Source organism: Pseudoliparis swirei, chromosome 18, assembly GCF_029220125.1.
Source record: "Pseudoliparis swirei isolate HS2019 ecotype Mariana Trench chromosome 18, NWPU_hadal_v1, whole genome shotgun sequence".
Lineage (NCBI taxonomy): Eukaryota > Metazoa > Chordata > Actinopteri > Perciformes > Liparidae > Pseudoliparis > Pseudoliparis swirei.
The window spans coordinates 19516562-19543354 of record NC_079405.1 but is presented as its reverse complement, the minus strand read 5'-3'; the positions used below and the strand labels follow the sequence as shown (position 1 = coordinate 19543354).

General features: G+C 42.3%; 1 protein-coding gene across 2 annotated transcripts in view; it reads right to left on the bottom strand.

The window, feature by feature from the left end:
- LOC130207796 (receptor-type tyrosine-protein phosphatase gamma-like) overlaps nt 1-26793 on the bottom strand; it is a 473173-nt gene that overhangs the window by 182245 nt on the left and 264135 nt on the right. For both annotated transcript variants that reach the window (XM_056436504.1, XM_056436503.1), the window contains exon 3: nt 4057-4239. In XM_056436504.1, coding sequence (XP_056292479.1) covers nt 4057-4239 — 183 coding nt within the window. The remainder of the gene's footprint in view (nt 1-4056; nt 4240-26793) is intronic.

The following is a 26793-nucleotide window of genomic DNA, read 5'->3' as shown; positions in this document are numbered from 1 at the left end:
ACGTGTCACGGGTTATAAAAGGTGACGAGGGGGAGGTGACGCAAGGTTTTTTTTGTTTGAGCGCTGACCGACGGCGGACTCAGAACGGCAGCAATCCGGCGACTTTCTATTTTGGATTCATACCAACGGGCGGGATCACTAATAGAAGACTGCGCAGGAACACTGTGAACTGGCCCAGCACCTACCGGACTAGGGTGAAGTAGCTGGGATTGAACGCGCGCCGCCACGCCTCTGCCTGGTCGATCAGCTGTTTGCCGGCTTTTGGGGGAGGTGCGTGCAGTCATTTCCTTTTGTTTTGGGGGACTGCAAATGTGGAGTACGTGTGATCGAATACAATATTGTTGACAACACCAAAAAGCTACATAAAAAAGCTACCCTTATACTGGAGCTGCGAGCGTGGAGTGGCACTGTCCAGATGGCGAGCGTGGAGTGGCACTGTCCAGATGGCGCGGCTGTGTCCAGACGCCGTCGAGGTAGCTCCGCGGAGATTGTGCGCTCTTTTAGTTTTTGTGTTTATTTTTAATATTTTCTTTGCCACAAACACATCGGCACTAACAGCATACGACCGCAGCACACTTTTGGACATAAACTTTTGCGCAAAACAAGGGTTTTTGTCCACTTTTTCCATCGATCCAGCGTGGCCGGCAGAGATCGTACGAGCGAACCACAACAACAACAGTGGAGCCGCTACTACGGGGGGACGACGAAAACATCGAGGGAAACGGAGCGGAATTCGGAACAGACTGAGAGTTCAAGCCCACCGTCCACCTCTGCCCAGCATCCTTCTTGCTAACGTCCAGTCTCTGGAAAATAAGATGGATGATGTTAGGGCAAGGATCAGATTCCAACGGGACATGAGGGACTGTAACATCTTTTGTCTGACGGAAACATGGCTGACCCGCTGGTGCCGGATCGAGTCATATGCCCAACCGAGTCCTTCTCTGTTTTCCGTGCAGACAGAACGGAAGAGTCTGGTAAATCTAAGGGTGGAGGGGTTTGCTTCATGACTAACAACAAGTGGTGCAACCCCAAGAACATTAAGACTCTTTCTCGTTCCTGCTCGCGAACCTGGAACATCTGACGATCTCATGCCGTCCATTCTACCTTCCCCGGGAGTTCAGCTCGGTCATCACCACAGCCGTCTACATACCACCACAAGCGGACACCGACGTAGCACTATCGGACCTACATGATGTGTTATGTCGGCATCAGAACAAGTATCCCGAGCGGCTGTGGTGGTGGCTGGGGACTTTAATAGGCAAACCTAAAAAGTCATGCCGAACTTTCACCAGCACATTACGTGTGCTACCAGAGGAAAGAACGTTGGACCACTGCTATACGCCATTCAAGAGAGGCTACAAGGCTGTCTCTCTCCTCCGTTCGCAAATCGGACCATGCCGCCATTTTTCTGCTACCGAGTACCGACAAAAGATCGCTGGAAGCGGTAGTGACGAGGAACGAAGCGGTGGTCTGACCAATCAGAGGCTGAGCTACAGGACGCTCTGCGTGTCGTCGACTGGGACATGATCCAATCCAGTTCCAGTGACGTCAGCGAGTTTACGGAAGTGGCTATGAGCCTCATAGCAACGCTTAGCGGACACCATCGCCCCACGGTAAAAGTTAGGGTCTTTCCTAACCAAAAGCCGTGGGTTGATAGATCCATCCGTGAAGCTATGAACGCCTGCACTGCTGCCTATAACTCCGGTCTTGTATCCGCAACATGGACGAGTACAAGGCAGCGGTCTATGGACTGAGGAGGGCGGTGAAGGAGGCCAAGAGGAGGTACCGAGACAGAGTGGAATCACAGATGGAGCAGCGCGACACCAGGCGCCTATGGCAGGGGCTACGGACTATCACAGACTACCGGAGCAGACCCCGCGCAATGGTGAGTGCCGACGCATCCCTAGCGGACGACCTGAACTCATTTTATGCACGGTTTGAGGCTAGCAACAACAGCGCTAGCTCGCCGGCTAACAACAACAACGTTAGCGTAGCCGAGGTGAGTTCTACCGCTGGGGATGAACACACACTCTGTGACCGAGCACAGTGTGAGGAGGGCTCTGTTGAGGGTGAACACCAGGAAAGCTGCAGGTCCAGATGGCATATCTGGGCGAGTACTGAAGACCTGTGCTAACCAGCTAGCTCCAGTGTTCACCACAATATTCAACCTCTCCTGGCTGAGTCCGTGGTCCCCGCCTGCTTCAAGAGATCCACTATTGTCCCTGTGCCCAAGAATGCTTCTCCAGCATGTATGAATGACTACCGACCGGTGGCCCTCACCTCGGTGGTCATGAAATGCTTTGAGAGGCTGATAAAGGACTACATCTGCGCCTTCCTCCCTTCCTCCATGGACCCGCTGCAGTTTGCTTATCGCCCAAACAGATCCACGGATGATGCTGTCTCCCAGGTACTGCACACCACACTCTCTCATCTGGACAGCCAGAGGGGGCTATGTGAGACTGCTGTTCATTGATTATAGTTCAGCTTTCAACACCATAGTCCCCTCCAGACTGGCCGGCAAGCTGATTGAGCTAAGACTGAACACCCCCCTGTGTGCTTGGATCCTGGACTTCCTGACCGCCAGGCCACAGGTGGTCAGGGTGGGCAGACACACCTCCAAACCCCTCACCCTGAACACAGGATCCCCCCAGGGTTGCGTCCTCAGCCCCCTACTGTACTCCCTGTACACACATGACTGTGTGGCCAGGTTCAGCTCCAACACCATCATCAAGTTTGCGGATGACACAGTGGTGGTGGGCCTGATCTCCGACAACGACGAGAAGGCCTACCTGGAGGAAGTTGCTGATCTGTCACTCTGGTGCCAGGACAACAGCCTCATCATGAATGTCACCAAAACTAAGGAGCTGATTGTGGACTTTAGGAGGGTACAACAACAGAGGACGTACTCACCACTGGGGATTAACGGGACTACTGTGGAGAGGGTGAGCGGTATAAATACCTGGGAGTCCACATCACCGAGGATCTGACATGGTCAACGAACACAGACACTCTGGTGAGAAAGGCAAGGCAGCGCCTCTACCACCTCAGGCAGCTGAGGAAATTTAAAGTTTCCCAGAGGATCCTTCAGTCCTTCTACTCTGGAGCTGTAGAGAGCGTCCTGACAGGAAGCATCACAGCCTGGTTTGGCAACTGCTCCGCTCAGGACAGGAAGGCTCTGCAGAGAGTAGTGCGTTCGGCTGAATGCACTATTGGAACTACACTCCCCACCCTGCAGGACTTGTACACCAGGAGGTGCAGAACCAGAGCCGGCAGGATCATGAAGGATCCTCACCACCCCAACAACAGACTGTTTCAGCTGCTGCGGTCAGGCAGGCGCCTCCGTAGTCACGCTGCAAGAACAGAGAGACTGAGACGGAGTTTCTTTCCTCAGGCCATCAGGACTGTGAACTCCGACCTCACCAGGACCCCCACATAGACCCACACAACTGCCCCTTTTAGGCACACACACACACACACACACTTACTGTAAATATTGTGTTGTTTTTTATTGTAAATAGTGTGTACTTGTTGCCCTTGCACATTCCTGCTGAGCATTGCCACTTTCATTTCACTGCACACCCTGTGTGTGTATGTGACAAATAAAACATCTTGAATCTTGAATCTTGAATCACTATATGACATTGCGTAATCACTGCCAGAAAGCAGGTCGAGTACATCCGCCGGATATACCGGGCGGCTCCAGAATCTTACATAGCGGAGTTATTTCCCCACAGACCCCCGATGGCAATAGCGGAGACGCAAATCGTCATTGTAGCGGCACAATTTTTTTCAAGCTGTTATTTTAAGGTCCAAAAGTTACATAGTGTTGCTTTAACAAATCTTACCAGCACGTATTTGCTTCTCATTCTTCCCTAAATGGCCCATAGCATAGGCTTAGTTATTCAGTTTTCAAACTATGACTGACTGGTTAATTTTGCTACTTCAAACATTTTAGTTAGAATGAGTGTAGAAAAAGAATTATCCCACATACATTGGGAAACAATGATCCAGTATAAATCCAATCTGCAAAAGGAGCCTGTGTTGGCTTTACTGTACCTGTTTTGCCGTTGTTCTTCATTGATGTCTGATTTGAGGATTCCGTATCGAAGCCCTCCAGTGTCAGTTCCTGATACTCTGTGGATACTTTGGTATCCTGGTCCACAATGTTGATTGGTGACTGGTTTCTTTCTCTGCATTCTGGGTAGGCTGATGCCCAGCCTTCATCCGGCCCATATATACCTGAGGGAGACAAGGAATGCAACAGAGTCTCTCATCACTAGAAGGACACAGTTTGATGTGAAACTGAGTAGGCTTTAGAGGGATACATCAGAGGTCAATTATATTTCAGAACCATCTCATATCCTTTGAAAACAGCCAGAGAGAGTGAGCATTGCCAAGTCATCTGTATTCCAATTAAACTCACAGAATAAACATCATAAGCCTCAAATGGATTTGTGACATCTTATACATTAATGCAATCTATATTTGAGTTTTGCACTGCTGACCTCTCAACCCTCCGCCAGACAACACCTCTGCATCGCACAGTGATTAAATCAACAAGGGAAATAATAATAATAATAAAATGATAACATAAAATACTTTTTAATGTTAAGAGATTGTAGAAAGGTATGAAAGAATAACAGTATAACTGTTTCTTTTTTTCTTTTTACTATAACCATTACACAAATAAACAGGAGACATCAGCCAGTATTGCCATATAAGGTAACAAGCCTCTTGTGTTTGACTTTAGTTTAATTTGGTAGGTTTGACATGTGAAAACGAGTGGATGGGTAAACTGGATCTGTGAGGTATATTAGCAGCTCCAAAGAGGAGAGTCTTTTGAGTTTTCACTAGCTCTCTGAGTCTGGAAAGGAAATCTCCCAGTTTTTTAGGAAAACTGAATTAAGCCTTTACTGAAGGAGAACAATCAGATCTGCCCAGCCCTTAGGGGGTGGGACAAGGCTACCAGCTTCAGAGTCTGAATGACAGACCCTCCAGTTTTTACAACTGCACAGTACATTCCCCAGTGTTAACAATTCTGTGTCAAAGTATATTAACTCTTAAAGAGTTATTACAACACTAGCAAGAGCGTTTTTCAGTGTTAATTCCCTAGTGTAAAAAAGTCTGTGTTAAAGTGAATTGACTCTCTCAGAGTCATTACAATGAGAGCAAGTGTAAAAACCTCAGTGGTGACAACGTTCACTGTTACTCTTGGAAGCTCCGCCCCCTCCTTCTCTTTCAAATTGAGTTTCATCAAGCGAGTTTTAATTCTAGACTGCAGTAAGTTTCACTAAATCCCTTTTTTAATCAAAAGTTGATATTTCAGCAGAAGCAGCATGTTATATTGACTCTACTGAGTTCAACTTACACTCGAGAATTTTTTGTGTCTTGAATTATTTAATTACAGATGGCTAACGTGACCGAGTCAAAAGCTTCACAATAAAATTGAAGAGTACGGTAATACTAAGCCAGTAAAGATATGGTCCCTATCTACAGGGTGTTAAAGAGCCACTATGGGTCAGTGGTTAGCAGGTCTGACTTCAAACCCCGCCCTAGTCGATGTGTCCTTAACCCTGAATTGCTCTCTGTATCTCTCTCTACGGTGTACGGATTTAACATGATTGTAAGTCGCCTCTGCTAAATGACATCTAACACTGAACATAGTGATAACATTACCCTGTTCATTTTGATTAACATTAGTCTGAGTGTCAATTTACATTTGACAATCCACTAGTGTAGAATAATAACTCTTACCAGAGTTGCGTTAACTCTGAAATGTTAACACTATGTTCAGTGTTACTGAACATAGTTCTAAAGATAAGGGACCATATGTTCACTGGCTGAGTGATACATTTGATTAACACTATACAGTGTTAGGTAGTGTTAAATGTTTACTCTATTTAGAGTCAATTTAACTCTAAAACTTCAACACTTGGGCAAGAGTTAATTTAACTTAAATTCTGATTGGGACCATATACACTCAGCAATAGTGTTACATTGAACTCTTTAAGTGTTATTTTAACACTGCAAAATTTAGTGTGTGGAAGAAAGTTCTGCTATCAGAAGTCTGAGATTTCACTAGCACTTTGTCTGGATAGAAGATCTCCCAATTTCAGTTTCATTGACTGGACATTGTTGTATGTGATTGTATGACAAACTTAGGCTTATCATTTCTAAGTGACTGAAAACAAACAAAGTATTTTGGATTTTTAAAATCATTTAACTCTCTTCCTCTCTCCACTGACCATGTGAAATGTATGCAACGACTGAATCTATCAGAGACACTTACGGTAAGTATCTTTGGGTGAAGACTTTGCTGTTTGTCTAACAAGTGAGCAAATTCAAAATAGGTATTGAGAAAGTACAGACAATGTACAAACTCTTTTGATAAGGGTTGAGACGTGTTACAGCCTACCGAGTGGGACCTAGAACATTAGTTGTAAAAGACCCTTGAGAAAACCAATAATCACAAGGTGAGATAAAAGACCTAAGGTTTATACCAATATTGGTGTGAGACACTATTCTCTCCGGGATCACTTGGATAAGAGAGCCACTGCATTAGTGCAGACCATACCGTTCTGCAGGACCTCGGTTATTGCTACACTATGTATATATTAATAGCATTGATATAGATGATTAACAAAAGAGCATTGAAGTACTTTTTTGTTGCTGTGTTGTTTTTATTTTGCTGTAGCTCAGCTTGCTATATTTCTCCGGGGGGCAGCTTCAGAACTTCAGCGTACTAAAGCTACCTTTATGTAATGTGGAGTAAGTGGAAGCTTAGTTCACTTTCAAAGTAGCTTGCCAAACACTGCTGAGCTGACAGGGATCCCTATAAAACCTCAGACGAGTCAGTTGTGGGGAAGTTAAAGTGTGTCGCCGTACCTTTTAACAGTAAAAGTCCACAAAGTGAAAGCCAGGTCAGAGGAGCATTACAGTGACTTTTTAAAGGTAGTCATTGGGAAGGCCAGGACTGAAATGTCACAGGGCCCTGCTCAAAGAGTAGCTACTAAGATTAGGGCTGGATGTTACCTGAGACCCGTGAACCCACCCCTGGAAACAACCCATCTACTGGCAGGAATAGGGGAGCAGCTGAAAAATAATCATGTCAGTGGTGTTACTCAATGGCGTGTCGGAAGTATAAATGTAATAAGCAGACACATGTTCACATGACGTAACAATGTTCATTGCAGTTGTGAGGTTTTTAAATATCAGCTGTTACAAGCCTATTGTAGTTTAGGTTTAATATATCAACATTTGTCATTGTTGGTATATTCATATCAATATTCCAACCTTTAATGTTGCAATGACCAAGTTCAATCTTATCTCAACAGCACACTCAATACAAACCACAAGTCCAATGATATAACTCCCTGCATGCAGCCTGGCAACAACAAATATCTAAAGAATTATGTATTTTCTAAATACTCACTAAAATGTGATTTTGCTGAAATTGTTGAGATGGTTTTGCTTTACTACAAACTGGTGCTATATTCCTCGATGTTTGGTTGTTATGTGGCTACATATTCAAACCTGTCTCAGACTTGTATCATGAGATGTAGGACCTAGATACTAGCTCACACAACCCTAATTAATTGCTCTACATTCAGATAATCTTATTTGTGTAGTGCGCAGAGCTGCTTTGCTTCAGAACCATTTCCAATCCAAGCAGCTTTGTGAGCAACATAGATTTATATTTCTCCTGTCAGTGGAAACTACTTGATCACTGCAATGTGGAGGACGAGACGCGAGCCGTTAAAAGACGTTTTCATTGAGACATCCCTGAAAACCTGACGAGGTGTATTGCTGTGGCATTTATTGGAATACGTAGAAATATAGCTAAAGTTGATGCGTTGATACAGCTCTCAAAAATAGCAGTTAACTTTCCTTTGGAACACCGCTGTAGTAGCTTTTGAATCGTCGAAAGGCTAATCAAATGGTAGGACATAGCTGTCACTGGATTATGTATTGAATATAGTGTTAACAACTATGATTTAATTTCTATACAAATTAGGTTACTCATGTTGTTTAACGCTGGTGTTAACTACTGCAACGACAATGGCTCTGAAGTTTGGTCTAGAGAAGCTTTGTTTATCTGGTCAGGGTATCTCAGCATCTCAACTCTGCTGCTGTCTTTTTACTTTTTTTATTCTGTCTCTTGTGAGCCCCTCTTGGAAGGGCAACTATACAACAACCAATGCTCTACAAGGTCCACTTAGTAGCTGTTCTGGTCTTTTTTTCTGGACTGAAAACAAGTATGTGTCTGTTTAGAGCACTGATGTAGTGCTTCCCTCTGCTCCTTTGAGTTTTCACTGTATATGAATCATACCCTAAACACATGTGGGTAATGGTGGCAATCCGATCTGAAAAATCTACAAACAGGTCTGCATCAGCTCATCGGGGAGTCATATATCAAACATAACATCAGGTGAAACAGTCAAGCTTTTCTTAGTTGTGTGGCGTTTTTTACGAAAGCAACTTGCAGCAGCTCTACTTTAGAGTCATGTAGGTTGAGTGTCTAACCTCGATGCTTCAGATCATTAGCCTTTGGATCTGCCAATGAGTTTCAATATAGGAAGGATCAGTCCTCAATAACCTTTTTTGGGCAAAGAAGATGGAGCGTTGGCTGGGTGGAGGTGGGATGAGTAACAGGAAACCTGCAAATATTCTCACAAACAGACTCCATTTAAGCTATAGTGTCTTTTAAAAGCTATACATTTGATGGCCACTTTGGGGCAACAGAAAAAGCTGTAATTACAACATTGACACATTATTACTGAGCGTTGCTGAGATGAATGTGTCGACAAACCGTTCCGTCGTTACAAGAGGAACATCTGGAGTTGCACCTGTCCACCTGATCCTTTTAACTCTGGTTTGTTCCCCACAAATTAAGCTGTCTCTTTATCTGCTAAATGTTCCACTTTGTTCCCCAGCTATTCTTAACTGCGTGTATCTACTGTTAAATCAGGTTCTGAGCAGATATTGTGGATTTTAGAGTTTTCTTGTTTTTGCTGAGAGCTTCTGCTTGACATCGGGTTGATGAGCGAGAGAACCGGGACAAACCAAAAAAAAGGAGCTGAAAGACATTAAAGTACTCACCAAAGCTGTGAGCATAACATATCTGTGACCTTAACCAGTTTTACATTGCACACATTTAATTTCATCCGTGGTTGAAATGGAAAGCTTGAAAAGCTTCACGACCAATACTTATACTTTATTGAAGGATCTCATTACCTATATACAGTAGTGTGTTGAGTCTTGAATCTGCTCTGTCTCATGGGATAAATTCAGCAGCAGAATCTAGGATACATGTACATACTTAGTGTCATCAGTGCAACGATATTAGGCAAAACGTCCTTGTGGACAGTTAACTAATTCTGACTGACATGGCTTGTGCTGTTTATTCCTTAGTGCGAATCTGCTGTTCATGAAACTCATCCCTTCTTGCTGCCGTGTCACTAAAAATAATTCTGCTGATAAGATAATGCCCGCTGAACCGCTGGAAGCATTTTAATATGAAATAGGTGGAGGAAGTGTTGAGCTTGTATGAACAGCAAATTAAAACGGCAAATGGAAGAAAGTTAAAAAAAATCTAATAAAGGCCTCTATCTCTCTTTACTTGTGCTTAAAACTGCATGTCCGATACAAGGATGCTTGGATACAACATGGCAAAGACCCACTATGTAACAAGTGCATTACTGGAAGGTATGAGTGGAATGAAAACAATAAAACGCTTTTCCTCTGGTGATTTGAGAATATTTAAAACCACATTTCAAGAGCTTTAAAATAGTGTCTTACTCCTATGCGCAAACACATGCGACTAACATGGAAATGATTCAGAAGAATCTTGTGCTGAAATAATGATAAGAAATAACCACGTAACCTTGTAAATATGTACAACAATGGTTGGGATTCATTCATGTTAAAGAACCAAATGACACATTGGATAACAATCGCTAAAAACAAAGATTGCATATGTGGGATTTCTTTCTTATACAGACTTATTCTTTCTGAGTAATGATTTTTGATAGAAGGTTAAAGATGATCTATTATTGCGACAATGTTTTGGACAGTGCCTGGTGAGAGTCTGGCATTAGACACTTCCACATTGGCAAGCGAGCAGAATCGCAGTCAATTGATATTTTGTAAGACAGTCTGTAATTTCATCAATAAATCCAATCCAAAAGCAACTTAAAAGAATGCAGCCTCCATAACAGTTTTGTTTACTGATAAACAGCACTGCTGGATAACTGTCCCGTGTTGGTGGAGGTGTGTGCCTTGTTCTAGTGTATTTTTACAGGAAAGGATGCATGAATGCGATCTCTTACATCCCACTCACTTGTATTGTCTCACTGAAACATCATGAATATCAGTCCAATAGTACATCCATAAATATGTATATCTGACAAAAACTGGATGGCTGCAGCATTCCCGGGGATCTTAATGGCCAAATGTCCAGACTTTATCTCAAAAGCCATAACCTTTTTTGGATGTCCAGGATGTCAATGTGATGAAACAAGCAGCTATGGAAAATCACTTAATCTTTGCATGTGAAAGAAGGAGATAATGAGAAAGTTAAAGAACATGGAGGAAACATGGAAAATATACAGGGAGGTGGAGAAAAAAAGAAAGATGAGGCCGGTGCCATGGAAACTGTGAAATAACTGATTTTTTCATTCATGAGAAGAAGTGTGTGCATGTAAAGGTACATCTTCGGCAGAGCTGATTAACCTTTTAGCACCTAAAACACCCCATAATTATTATCCTGACAACTGCAAGATATTTATTCAAATGAGAAGTACATCAAAAGTATGCTGTTATGCATCAATTGAAGGGTTATGATAGAATGCACACTTTAGTGACACTTACATAATATTTCTACTAGGGCTGTCAGCGTTAACGCGTTAATCTATGCGATTAATTTGGCCGCGTTAACGCACTAAAATATTTTAACGCATTTATTTTTTTTAAACCGCGGCAGTACGGTTTGACACTGTTTCCGTTTTTAAAACAATTATTTCTCCGCGAAAATAAGGAGCATAAATCAGTTTAACTCGTGGATGAATCAGTCCGGTTTCCTCCTGCTCCTCCTTCCTCCCGTCTCCCCCTCTGAGACACAGAGGAATGGAGGGGCGACGTGTCGAGGGACGCGGCGCGGAAAGAACTCGTCACACGAAACCTTCACCGTGATTTGTCAATCCGTTTGTCTGTCAACATTTCGGTAAAAAAACAACCAATGAACACTCAGTAAATCACAAAGGACCTCCCACCTCACAGGTTAGGCTCATTTAGCAGCCTGTCAGTCAGAGAACCAGAGGACACGGCGCGAGGACAATGAGCCTTATTTCAGAGCTGAGATTGTTCTGGAATGTTTGTTGTATAACACGTGGGTATGTGTCACATGCAAAGGACTTTAAACGGTGAATTTAATTTATTTTGTAAAATGTATACAATGCCCCCAGCCTCCAGAGGGTGAACGTGACATATTTGAATGTCAGTCAGTTACCAAGGCCACTGGTTCTGCTGCTGTTCAATGTTAAAGATGACAGGACCAATGGGGTCTCAATATATATATATTTTTTTACTAATCTGATGTTTCACCGAAGAAACAATTTATCATCCACGATATTAAATACCTCGCTGGCACTGTATATGTAGGAGCCTCTTTGAAAACACAGCTCTGTGTGAAGTTTTGTCTTTAAAAAGAAGGAAAACACTTTTAAGCGCGATTAATTAATCGCAATTTCAAAATGTGCGATTAATTAGTTAATTTTTTTAAATCGATTGACAGCCCTAATTTCTACTGTTACTCAGTTTCAAAACACTCAGTAAGCCACACACATTCATAAGCTCAACATACTGTTGGTACTGACTTGCATCTTTAACGCTATGTGCAGCACAGACTTCATTTTGTTTTTTGTCAAACATGCTTAAGAAAATACAAAAAAGATGATTTTTATCAAACTCTGTCAACACATTTCAAAGATTTGCAGAAAACACCCCAAAAGACATCAAAAGCAGCAGTCAGTTCAGCAGCTCACAACAATGCAACCAGTCAGATCATGTTAAACAGTTTTATAGTAACTTGTCTCTCTAGATTTGGAGTAGAAACTGTATTAGTAGATTGTCTTTTGGACTATGATGTCAGAGATCACAGAGACATCAAAGAAATGTAATGCACTAATTTGACTACATTCATATTTCACCAGTTTCCCAGTATTTCTTTATTTGTCATCCTTTTCTCGCTCAGTTTTAAGCAGCACTATCCGGTCAAAACTTCAAACCACCTTGTATTTAATTTCAGCGTTTGTGTTTTAGCCGCTGCATTAGCAGCATTCTAAAATGGGTTTATTTTCCATTAGTTGCAAAACAACAACATTCAGCCTCTTGCGGATGGATCATTGTCTGAATTTCATAGTGAACTGGTTAGTCAAGCATTATACCCACTACTGCAGCTGTGCTAAATGCCTGAAGAAGACCTCGGCTACAAATTGGCAATGTCAACAGAAACTGATCCAAGCTCTGTCTGAATTTCTCATGCTCTGTGTCTCCCTCCTTCTCTTGCCCACTAACACCAGCTCCCACTATGCACCCCATTCGCTCTAAACTTTGCCCTTAATTGAAAGCAATACTGGGCTCCTAGGCTCTAAAATGAATTTGTCCATGATTACTCATGCCCTGGCGCGTTGCGAGCACCAGGTAATGTCTACTTCATTAAATTAGGCTGCATCCTGTTCTCTTTCCCCTCCCTTCTATCTCCGTCCTTGCCCGGGGGCGGCTATTGATTGAGGTGGTCTGGCTTTCGTAAAAGGCTAGCATTACGGATCCAGACAGCCACGGCCTGGCCGGCAAATGCAGCGGAAGGAGAAACGTGAAGCGATTAGTCACTGCCTTAATACAGCTAATTTCTGCTGAAGGCAGCAGTATGGGGGAGTGCAAAGGTAAAGGAAGAGGGAAAAGAGGAGACTAGCATGACTGCTAGGGCGCTTACCTCAATCACACACCTGGCTAATGGCTAACAAGCTGCATAATGAAAATAGGCAAACTCAAAAAAAGGCGCTGAACCTAGAAATCTACTTCCCTCTTGAACTTCCCATTATACAACTGCACTCGCTGCATGTGGAAAGAGACTAGCTTATCTTTGGCTCATTAAAGATTCTACAATGCTTTGTCTATTATAGTCTACCAAGGCCATGCATTTTCAAATTCCTCAAAAGGCCAGTCCTGCTAGTTTGAAAAATTACTAGAATTATGTTACTCCTTGGTTTTAATTTCCCTCTGTTGCAGCCTTTATTTCTGAGGTCAACAGCAAAAGGAACACTGGGACATCGGGAACTATGTCTGTTGTATGCCTTACCCAGAATCAGGTGAGAGGATTAATAACATCCGTGTATCCACTACAGAAATAGGTCAGCCTCTAAATGGGTTTCAAACACTGGGAGCAGGGGGACTGCAAGCTTAGCCCAATCAAAGGTGGAAAATAGCTTTCAACAACCGTGAACGTACACACCGAACCGTCTACTGAACTGATATAAAAATGACTTCATCAAAAATAGATCCCTGAGAACACTGTGTGGCATTCTCTTACCAAAGAAGATCATAACCATGGATTTGTAAAAATAAAAAAAATCTGGGGGGAAATCATCAAATGTTTTCATCTTCCATTTTTGTCATCTTCCATTTCATCTTCCATTTTCTTTTTCACTGAAGAGCTTTACAAACTTGTGCAAAGCTCAAGATGTTGTCAATACAATAGAGAAGACTGGAGGAAGCTTCCTGTGGATTTTGCTGTCCCAAAGAGAAAGGAGGTTATTGAGTAAGTAAATAAAGTGACCACTACTTTCTGCATTGGCACTGGATGTTCATCTTGAAATAAGAAGTTGTCCGTTATTCCCATGCATACGGGTCTGGTGTTTAGCTATGCTCATTTGTGACATCTTAGTGGTCCAAACCAAGGTAGAAACGTATCCTTTCACTTACGTAGGGACCCGAAGATATTAGTCTTTTGTTCTATATGTATAGGGAAATATGTAATGCAAGGATATGTGTTAATAATGTTGTTAAGATAGCACAGTGGTTCTCAAACTGTGGGGCGCCGAGGTATTACAGGTGGTTTGTGGGAGGCAGTGCGGAGAACTTCACATATTACAAAAGTATGTGTAAATATTTACGTTAGGGTTAGGGCGTTAACAGGTTACGCCAGCACATGCGCTATCGCAACCTCAAAGATGGTACGCAGACCATGGCAGGGAAAAGGAAGGGCTTGCAGGCGCTGATCGAGAGTGTCTCTCCAAATGTGCAATGGACACACAATCATACACAGAGAAGCGCTAGATGTGCCGTGAAATACACAAGGTCTTGACCGATGCTATCAGCGTGGTCAGTTTCATAAAAACAAGGTCCCTGAAAGCACCACTGTTTTCACTCTGTGAGGAGACGGGAGCCTTCAGCTGTTTCAAATGAAGCTCGGTGGCTCTTACAAGGACACGTGTTGTCGCGAGTCTTTGAGCTCAGAGACATTAAACATGTGTCATACAGGACAGAAAAATACAATTGAAATTGTAAACATATTATCCATACACATATTATTCAACAAAGAGGAGATAGACTCAGTTTATCATTTTTATCTTTGTAACGTTACACATTTATATACTTTTTGGAGTCAAATGTATCAATTCAATTATAATTACTAAGTTTGCTGCATGATGAATAATTTCTGATGAAATTGGCCTATCTCAGTGACATATTTGGAAAGCTGAATGAATTTAATCTTCAAGGCAGAGACCAGCAACTTCCTCAGCTGCAGACCAGATCAGGTTTCTCTGAAGCTGGAGATGTGGGTCAGGAGACTTGATCAAGAATATTGATTCCTTTGATAATCTGAGTGAATTTGAACTAATACTGATGCAACTTGATGGATCACATATCTGCACTAATTTAGTTTTTCACGTTTTTGTTTTGAAAAGATATTTAGTGTAAAATTCAGTAATAAATAAATAAATAAATAAAATAAAGATAAAATTCAGTCATAAATAAATAAATAAAATTCAGTAATTGACAAATATTTTACCTTGTTTGGTTTAGTTTTTCACAGGTTGCACTTATTGTTATTATCTTGTAAAGATATACAGTGCAAAACATGTTAATTGCAGCCACAATAAGCTATTTACCAAATATTAGTTATTTTCACACAATTTTATTTAAATAGTTTTTGTCTGATGGAGTAATCTGGTTTAGTTAAAAGTAATGCAATTTTATTTATTCTATTATTTGAAAAGCAAAGATGGAGGAGTCACACAAAATTGTTAATAAAAATTCAGCGTGGACCATTTAGTCACAATATTGTTCGTGCGGTAGGGCACGAACATTTTTCAAGTGGGGCGCAACAGAAAAAGTTTGAGAACCACTAAAATAGCACCAACAAAATATATAAGCCTAAGATAAGATAAAAACTTGATTGTAAATGCATATACAACATAAATTATACAGAAGATCGGACAGATAATGTCGCGATCAATAAAGTCTTGTGATAAATAGTCATTTTTGAGTAAAAGGGGCAACTGTGGGTCAGTGGTTAGCAGGTCCGTCTTTCAATCAGGGGCCCTAGTCAATCTGTCCTTAATCAAGACACCCTGAATTTCTCCCTGTAGCTGTTTACGAATGTAACATAATTGTGAGTTGCTTTGGATAAAAGTATAAGCTAACTGAAATGTAATGTAGAGTAAGTGTCACTTCAACACCTGCAGGGATTTATTTTCCATGTAGAAAAGTGTATGTAAAGATAATTAGTTGAATCCAGTTTCATGCAACATTTCTATCAATCAATCAATCCAACTTGTATTACAGACTCATGGTCCAGATAGTACAAAACATAAAAATATAATAAAATATATACAAAATCACAAGTAAAAAACAAACAAAGAACTACACATGCTTTATAAATAAACATCTGTACCAGTGTCTCCACAGCTGGGACTGGTATTGTGTCGTGCTGAATTTTATATGTGGCCTACAATGATGCCATGAGGATACAGTTGAAGAGACCGAGGTGGATTAGTGCCAGTGAGATGTTTGTGGCTGAAGGAGTCAACACATTCAACGCAGTTTTAAGAAATCTAATGTACAAATTTATCTGCCGGGTTGGTGACTCCGAAAATGAGATCATCATGTTTTTATCAAATATAAAATTCAGCACTACACAATACCAGTCCCAGATATGGAGACACAACATAGGCAGTGCATATAGTAAGGAGCTGCTGTAGACCAGCACTACATGGGCTAATAATAACAAGGTTGTCTGCACCTGAAAATGGCGCGGCTGTGTCCAGACGCCGTCGAGGTAGCTCCGCGGAGATTGTGCGCTCTTTTAGTTTTTGTGTTTATTTTTAATGTTTTCTTTGCCACAAACACATCGGCACTAACAGCATACGACCACAGCACACTTTTGGACATAAACTTTTGCGCAAAACAAGGGTTTTTGTCCACTTTTTCCATCGATCCAGCGTGGCCGGCAGAGATCGTACGAGCGAACCACATCAACAACAGTGGAGCCGCTACTACGGGAGACGACGAAACATCGAGGAAACGGAGCGGAATTCGAACAGACTGAGAGTTCAAGCCCACCGTCCACCTCTGCCCAGCATCCTTCTTGCTAACGTCCAGTCTCTGGAAAATAAGATGGATGATGTTAGGGCAAGGATCAGATTCCAACGGGACATGAGGGACTGTAATATCTTTTGTCTGACGGAAACATGGCTGACCCCGCTGGTGCCGGATCGAGTCATATGCCCAACCGACTCCTTCTCTGTTTTCCGTGCAGACAGAACGGAAGAGTCTGGTAAATCTAAGGGTGGAGGGGGTTGCTTCATGACTAACAACATGTGGTGCGACCCCAAGAACATTAAGACTCTTTCTCGTTCCTGCTCCGAACCTGGAACATCTGACGATCTCATGCCGTCCATTCTACCTTCCCCGGAGTTCAGCTCGGTCATCACCACAGCCGTCTACATACCACCACAAGCGGACACCGACGTAGCACTATCGGACCTACATGATGTGTTATGTCGGCATCAGAACAAGTATCCCGACGGCTGTGGTGGTGGCTGGGGACTTTAATAGGGCTAACCTAAAAAGTCATGCCGAACTTTCACCAGCACATTACGTGTGCTACCAGAGGGAAAGAACGTTGGACCACTGCTATCGCCATTCAAGAGAGGCTACAAGGCTGTCTCTCTCCTCCGCTCGAAAATCAGACCATGCCGCCATTTTTCTGCTTCCGGGTACCGCAAAAGATCGCGCGGAAGCGGTAGTGACGAGGAACGTGAAGCGGTGGTCTGACCAATCAGAGGCTGAGCTACAGGACGCTCTGCGTGTCGTCGACTGGGACATGATCCAATCCAGTTCCAGTGACGTCAGCGAGTTTTGGAAGTAGCAATGAGCCTCGTAGCAACGCTAGCGGACACCATCGACCCCACGGTAAAAGTTAGGGTCTTTCCTAACCAAAAGCCGTGGGTTGATAGATCCATCCGTGAAGCTGTGAACGCCCGTACTGCTGCCTATAACTCCGGTCTTGTATCGCGCAACATGGACGAGTTCAAAGCAGCGGTCTATGGACTGAGGAGGCGGTGAAGGAAGCCAAAAGGAGGTACCGAGACAGAGTGGAATCACAGATGGAGCAGCGACACCAGGCGCCTATGGCAGGGGCTACGGACTATCACAGACTACCAGAGGAGAGGCGCGCTATGGTGAGTGCCGACGCATCCCTAGCGGACGACCTGAACTCATTTTATGCACGGTTTGAGGCTAGCAACAACAGCGCTAGCTCGCCGGCTAACAACAACACCGTTAGCGTAGCCGAGGTGAGTTCTACCGCTGGGGACGAACACACACTCTCTGTGACCGAGCACAGTGTGAGGAGGGCTCTGTTGAGGGTGAACACCAGGAAAGCTGCAGGTCCAGATGGCATATCTGGGCGAGTACTGAAGACCTGTGCTAACCAGCTAGCTCCAGTGTTCACCACAATATTCAACCTCTCCTGGCTGAGTCCGTGGTCCCCGCCTGCTTCAAGAGATCCACTATTGTCCCTGTGCCCAAGAATGCTTCTCCAGCATGTATGAATGACTACCGACCGGTGGCCCTCACCTCGGTGGTCATGAAATGCTTTGAGAGGCTGATAAAGGACTACATCTGCGCCTTCCTCCCTTCCTCCATGGACCCGCTGCAGTTTGCTTATCGCCCAAACAGATCCACAGATGATGCTGTCTCCCAGGTACTGCACACCACACTCTCTCATCTGGACAGCCAGAGGCGGCGGTATGTGAGACTGCTGTTCATTGATTATAGTTCAGCTTTCAACACCATAGTCCCTCCAGACTGGCCGGCAAGCTGATTGAGCTGGGACTGAACACCCCCTGTGTGCTTGGATCCTGGACTTCCTGACCGCCAGGCCACAGGTGGTCAGGGTGGGCAGACACACCTCCAAATCCCTCACCCTGAACACAGGATCCCCAGGGTTGCGTCCTCAGCCCCTACTGTACTCCCTGTACACACATGACTGTGTGGCCAGGTTCAGCTCAACACCATCATCAAGTTTGCGGATGACACAGTGGTGGTGGGCCTGATCTCCGACAACGACGAGAAGGCCTACCTGGAGGAAGTTGCTGATCTGTCACTCTGGTGCCAGGACAACAGCCTCATCATGAATGTCACCAAAACTAAGGAGCTGATTGTGGACTTTAGGAGGGTACAACAACAGAGGACGTACTCACCACTGGGGATTAACGGGACTACTGTGGAGAGGGTGAGCGGGTATAAATACCTGGGAGTCCACATCACCGAGGATCTGACATGGTCAACAAACACAGACACTCTGGTGAGAAAGGCAAGGCAGCGCCTCTACCACCTCAGGCAGCTGAGGAAATTTAAAGTTTCCCAGAGGATCCTTCAGTCCTTCTACTCTGGAGCTGTAGAGAGCGTCCTGACAGGAAGCATCACAGCCTGGTTTGGCAACTGCTCCGCTCGGGACAGGAAGGCTCTGCAGAGAGTAGTGCGTTCGGCTGAACGCACTATTGGAACTACACTCCCCACCCTGCAGGACTTGTACACCAGGAGGTGCAGAACCAGAGCCGGCAGGATCATGAAGGATCCTCACCACCCCAACAACAGACTGTTTCAGCTGCTGCGGTCAGGCAGGCGCCTCCGTAGTCACGCTGCAAGAACAGAGAGACTGAGACGGAGTTTCTTTCCTCAGGCCATCAGGACTGTGAACTCCGACCTCACCAGGACCCCCACATAGACCCACACAACTGCCCCTCTTAGGCACACACACACACACACACACACACACACACTTACTGTAAATATTGTGTTGTTTTTTATTGTAAATAGTGTGTACTTGTTGCCCTTGCACATTCCTGCTGAGCATTGCCACTTTCATTTCACTGCACACCCTGTGTGTGTATGTGACAAATAAAACATCTTGAATCTTGAATGATTTACTAGATTATTTCCAATCATGCATCAGAAGCTTGCAACTGCTTGGACAAATCATCCATATATAGATTATCTTACCTAAACATTGTTGTGAAAGAGGACGCATTAATGGAATGTTTGCTTTAATGCAATTCGGGAATTCTTCATATTCTCAAATGTAAGTTTCACTACTTTCCATGAAGTTTCCATCAAGTACACAACTTCTCTTCACAATACCTTGGCAGCAGAGTTCACAGCCCCTATGGTGTCTGGCAGCTAGTGGGCAACACTGTTGTGCATTTTCACTCCAGGTGAAGAATTTAAAGCAAAGAAGCGTTATGAAGAGTCTCGTGCTGACTGTGTCCAGAGATTACAACTAATACCCCTGCCTCACTGGATTGTCCTCGACATACAGGCCAATTCCTCAGTGCATTGATTTTGGCTATTTCCTCACTAATCCTGATGGAATCAGTGTGGGGAGAGAATATCTCTTCGTGCCTGCTGAGAGGACACTTCCTGCCAAACGGAGAAGAGAGACAGCACACTGATCTCCGTCCATCTTTCTCTTTGCTTCCACGCTTGACAAAAAGCTCTTTTGACAAGTGCGGTTATTTGTAGGAGATGGACGTATGGCAAGAATGTGCCTCATTTTCCGGGACAAAACATGGATAGCCATGAAAGATCGCTCTCTGTTTCCTTCCCCTAACATCCCTCCTGTCTTTCATGTCATTAGGCACACTTTGATTTTCATTGTTATTCTCGGCTTTGTCAGAGTTCTCCTGACAGATAAATTTCTCCCAAAGTCGCTTTTTGCCCTTGTGTAAAGAAATAGCCAAAGTCTTTAGAAACTTGCATTGCATAATTGTGATCTTTGCGCATGCAGTTTCCGTCCTGTTTGTTTATGCTGCAAATTGGAATCGTGGTAGGCTTTTGAGTGAAAAATGAGCGAGGTCGCCCACACAGCATCTGCCTAAAAAATGCCTCTTAATTGACGGGAAAACCTCAAACTCTCTCAAAGGTCAGGAACGGCAGCCAGGTGTATTTACAAAGTAAACAGTTGACAGAGATGAAGAATGGGCTTTCTCTCCTGAGATGCTGACAATGTGTGATGGAAGTTGCACAAAAGCAACAGGAATCTCAGATGGGAGAACAATGTCTTCCCCTCCCCTCCTCTCTCTCTCTCTGTTTACATGAATGGAAAGTTAATCTTGGCTAATGTCAGCTTTCAGTGAAACGACACTTCCTTTATCGTCTGCTTCTCATTATGTTCAGCTGGACGGCCATCTCTCCAGTGGAGTGGTCAGTAGAGAGCAATCAGCCATGTTACTGGTGAATGTATCTTCAAACAGGGATTGTAATCCTTTTTTTTCTTTCTAAATGATTAGCCACATTCACAGGCTCTTATTACAAAGTGTGCTTCATATTTTAGGAAATCTGTATAGGATGGCAAAGATGACTTTCTTTTTTAAAACATTTTTGCAAACAACGGGATACTTAAATGTTGTTCTGAAAAGAAACACTTTTAATAAACCATTCCATTATTTTGGATCATACCACTGTATGGGCCACACTTTAAAAACAAATAATTTGGAGATATTGGTTACATTTCTAGTAGTAGTCGGAATAAAGTCACTTTGCTCAGGGAGAGAATGGGGATGACATTAGCTATAACATCGAAAGAGCGATAATATTATAATTTCTTTTTAAAATTTGAAATGACTCCGCAATCTCCACACTGTGTGTACAGAGTCACATGGATCTGCACATTCCACAATTCGTCACAGAGTCAAAAATATGTCAGGTATTTCGTCACAAATGTCCTCTGTGGTCTGGCTTTCAAAGGTAGCATCTGTTGTCTGTACATAAAAATGCTAAACAGGAAGAGTTGGGGTATCAGAATATAACACAAACAAATTTGAAAACACAAACACAATAATCGCAAATAATGATTTGCGCGGGCTGACTCCGTGACTGAAAAATCCCCATTGAAGCTCCTCCAGTCACACTGAGGACTGAAGACGGGGATAATAGAACAGGGAGGAGAGCGCAGGATGTACTGTTCTGTGTGGATGTGCAGGTGCATTAAGCTCCCTGAACAAGGTTACCCAGAGTCATCCCATTACCTTACATAGGGACATATGTCTGAATGCTTTGTTCCTGTATCCATTAAGCTGCAGCATTGTGTGAGCACATATTATAACAAGCTGATACCAAAAAGAAAACAAAGAACTGTTTCTTCTATATCTCTTTATCTTTGGTATGCCTCAGTGCTCAGCTCTGGAACACCAACCGAATCCACACAAAAAACACATCAGAAGACACACAACAAATTAAACAAAATGAATTCTGTGTTCTTACTTTTCAATCAGAAATCAGATGATGATTAATAATCATGCATGTGTAATCTGAAATCAGCCTGCTAATAAATTTAGCCTGTGATCTGCCCAGTGCAGCAGTTAATTGTGTTAACCGGGGGAAGCTGGGGAAATGCGCCTGCCGGCCATAATAAAGCATAATCAGCGCTCCATGGGTGTCACAAAAATAACAACGTATACACTGTGTGGCAAAAATATCACAAGGCTTTGGGGATCAGTCCTCGGTAACATTCGATCAAAAATTATTCATGAACTTCTCATGAACAACGCTCAGAGCCACATCATATGTTTTGACAAACATATGGGGGGAAATTGTCAATTCAGAGGAAAACAACATTGTTGTAGTTCAAAACAACTGAGAACTACGAAGAAAACCCAAATACTCCCTGTTTCAATCCCTAAATGTCAATCAATAAAGAATGTTTCAGAAACGCAACTTTATTTTGCCAGGATGTATTTCCAATAGAAATTAAACTGAATATTTATTTATTCAGGCTAGAAGGACTCCTGATTTAAGTTCCGTTTTGTATTTTGGTCTGTTCTAGCATAATTCTGGAGCTCTGTTTTGTATTTGTGCTTAAATATTTTCTTCTTTTTTGGTGACTTATGTGATTATTCATTTATTTCTTTTATTGAATTCAAATACATTGAAAAAAAACAACAACTCATAACTGAAAATTGTTATAAGTCTATCCAACAATGAGAAATAAAGAAATGTCAGGTGTAAAAAATGAATATGAAATGTGGCAAAATTAATAAAGAAAATCTGTCAAGTAAATCATTAATTAACTTCAGGGAGCAAACATAGCCTCCTGTGGATGCGGGTGCTTGATTCAGGCTCCCATGAGTGCTGACTCTTGTCACCTTGAAGACGAGAGCCATCCATTGCGCTTTGTGACCGATGGTAAGAAGCTGGCTCGAGTGTGTGGACAAATGCAGTCTCAAGAAGCTGAAATGGCACTGAGCCTTAATGAAATATAGTAAAACCGTGTTTGTGTGTCAGTGTGTTTGCGTGTGGACTTAGTGAGACAACATGACGGAGACAGATAGGGAGGAAGACAGAGCGTGTTGACAGAAGGCCACTGGGGCTCCTGGGTTGCCATGACAGTCAGTAGGTCTGGTTGAAGCCACCATCACAGTTCATTTATCGGAGGTCACGCACGCACGATAAGGATGCTATACACATGCCTCATGATAACCAAGCTCTGACTCTTTATTCACTATTCATCTGAAAATGGATCACCAACACAGCGTTGCAATTTTGGAAAGGGTCTAATCGACTGTACATAAAGTAAACATCGTGAAAATTCCCCCAAAGGCAAGTAGACAATAACACATATGGCCTCAAAATCATACAATATTGTAAGTACTCTTGAAAAAAGCAAGCAAAAGCCCGGCATAGTGAATGTTTGTGTACATACAGTGTATTATATTAATAATTGAGCAAATGTCTGTAGAACAGAGTGGAGCATGTAACAGCTAAGCAACTAACCGAAAGCTATAAGGAAGATAAATGACTTGACCTCTTAATGAAAAATTATGATTTAATGATACATTTAATCAATGCAAATTTGACCTATCATGCCTTTTTTTTTTTTGTTCGGGTAATTTCAGGTTTTTATTCAGGAGAGAGAGAGAGAGAACCAGGGACTTTACAGTTCATGGTCAGCACATTGACTTGTCAGGCCCCAGGGATTAAAGGTTCTATTTAAAACATTCAGATGATTAATATAGCATCAAACAACTATTGTCTCTATACAGATATAGTGTAGTAATCTCCACCTCATCAGATAATTAATTATGTCTTCCTAAAACTTTAATTATTTGAAGATTTCTGCATCAATTTTATTTTTTGGCTGTTGGATGTTGAGCACTTCTGTTCTTGCTGGTTGTAATGCTTCATGAGGCTGTCATCAGAATACAGGTCACAACAGGTCATTTTATAGTCAGTGGTCTCACAATGTAAAAATGAACTATGAGTACCATCACATACAAATAAATACAATTGAGCTCATTGGGTCCACCAGAGACTCAATTCATGCATTTCCAAGTGTCAAGTCAAACATGATTTTTTCTTTTATGGAGAAGAATAAAAGGACAGGAAGAGATTATCAATAACTCTAATAAATGAAATAATATGTATAGCAATTAATAAAGTAGTTCATAGAGTATTCAGGAAAGAAACAGGGCAGAACCACTCTACCTGAACTAGATAAGCAGCATACATTTAGGCTTTTATTCTCAGTTTTTTCTATTTAAAGGTTTTTCACCTTAAATTACTTCAGGGACTTAAATGGCTTAACTGACTGAAATGGCTTGAATAGCTAAAATGACATAATAAGCTTAACCTACCCAATAAAAGGAGGAAAAGGAAAAAAGTTTAGTCATTGAGTGGAATCCAGTTAAACATCTTTGGGTGGATGAATCAATCCCTTGTCAAGTGTAGACACTGCACATGCTTAAAGGAACTGGCTTTTGACACTAATATAGAAGTATTAAAACCTGGGACAACTCCCCCCAAAAGAACCTTTCACAGGGAGAAAAAAGGGAAGACACCTTCAGGATAGCAACAGGAGGATCCCTCTCCTTTAAATGAAGTTGAATGCTTTATTACAACCTGTATAGGGGTCAAATACAACAGGAACAGATGGAAAGGCGTACACGTCTCAGTGAACTTTTAATTAAAAAAATGTCATCCAAAATATAAACATTTCTTATTGTGTGAGACTTCCAATGTGAAGGGATACTTATTTTGGAGGATTGAAGCCATAGGACAACTATAGATAGTTCTCATTACTCTGGTGATGATGTCTTATGTATCAGAAGCCAGCCCTCTCAGCTCTATGTCACTGGACCACAGAGAAGTGATTTCACGCCTCGTCCCATGTCCCACTGACCCCACCTCACCTCACTCTGCACGTCGCCGACCGTTAATCCCACCTGACTGTCCAACTGTGTGTGAAGAGATGAAAAACTAAATGCTCTTTCCACATATGACACCTAGGTTCAGCTCCCGTCCACCGCCACAGAAACACGAGCAAAGAAGAGCAAAGAAATCAACTCACACAAGCACCAAGATCAGATAATAATGGCCCCTCCCACCTCCGTGAGTAAAAATGTCAAGGACGGAGAGGACAAACACTGATCCAAGTATGAATAACAAGTACAATAACTTTTAACTTGAACTATTTTTAAATAGAAGCAAGCTGTATTGTTTACTCTCATTTTGCTAGCCAAATCAAAGTGTTTAAACTAAAGTAGATTCATCCTTTGTTTGATCATAATACATGTAATATTTCTTTCTTTACAGGACATGTTTCACAGCATTAAATACAATGGCGTTGATATACTGGTAATACTTGTTAACTTCTTGCTTCTTTGTAGTAAAAACATAGTTTATGCTCTCAGGGGTTTCAGAGAGTACTGCAGTGAATAGTGCGCTGAGCATGAACCCCTTTGTGCATGCTTATTGCTCACATGACATCTGTGGAGGCTCTTAACTGGTATTGAAACACTTTTAATTTAATACTGATGCCTCTAAAAACAGGAACCAGGATTGCAGACTGTCAGAAACTGCTGAAGTAAAATAAAATGTTTTCTAAAGAGACTGTGGTGCTAAAAAAACACTACTTTTTTGTCCAAAGGGACCGCCAACATCAACCCAAAATGAAACATCCTCATTGTAACTTTAACATAATAAATAATAACCAGAGCCTCAGATTCATGACTTACTAAAACCCTAATCTTTAGCACGTTACACACTGCATTCAAATTAGCATGGTAACACAGAACAGCGAATGCAACCTTCTTACATGTGTGGCGATACAAGATAACTCAACCACTGAAAGGCTGCCTTCTCAACGTAAACGTATGAACACAAGCACTCACAAACACATAGTAACTCTCATGAGAGTGACACAAGTCGGACCCTTTGGAACCATAACCGGATTTTGAAATCTGAGAGATTTTGGTCACAAGAGCTATTATCAAGAAAAACTCAGGGACCAGGGAAAGTGAAGCAACATCCTTGCTACCTCAAGCAACATACTGTACCTCCACCTGACAAATAAAGGCAAGTCTTGTACAAGCTGCTGTCATCCTACTGATGCTTGACCAAGCTACTGTTTGATTCTACAACTGTTAGTTTGAAGCATAGACTCCATTGATTAATTGCATGCATGAACGGTGGTCAAACGATGATAACAAGGCTCTCAATCCAGTAAAACTGGCATTTTTGGAGATGAAAGGTATTCTCCTGACAGCAGCAATATGTTGCTTCCATCTATAATAATGGCGTTAATAGCTTACACTGCATAGCTGCACATCTGGACACTTTGCTGGATTTGTTTTGCCATCTGCACACCTGGTACTGGTGCTCACTCACTCACACACAACAGCTACAAACCTATAAATGTGTCAGTAATTATGTTTTGTTGGTTTAATCAATGGGTACTTAGCAATCGCCATTTATTCCTTTTAGTGTGCTATGGTAATATATTCATTTATATAATTCAGAAAATAGTCAATTATGATTCACGTGGTTATCAAGCTTTCCAAAATATTACTAACCTGAAGGCAACACAGATGAGCGTTTTGATTGGGAGGGTTGGACGGTCAGAGGAAACAGGTTTAGTGGTCTTTTGGTAAATCAAATAAAAAATGTAAAAGTTAGGGTGTCGTGTCCCTCCAATCCCAAATAGAAATTACGCCGTAGTATCATACTATCATCATTATTGCTAACTTGATCTAAAAAACTGTCATTGGAAATGGTTTGGACTTTGAAAATCAGCATACAAATTAAAATGTTCTCTTTGTTGATAATCACTGATGTTATCTGAAGAATACATGTACACTAATAGCCAAACTAAAATCTGCTCCTGAAGACTTTAATTGGTCTCAATCAGTGGTTTGTTATTTGATTTGACTTTTATTTCAGTTTTGTATTTTT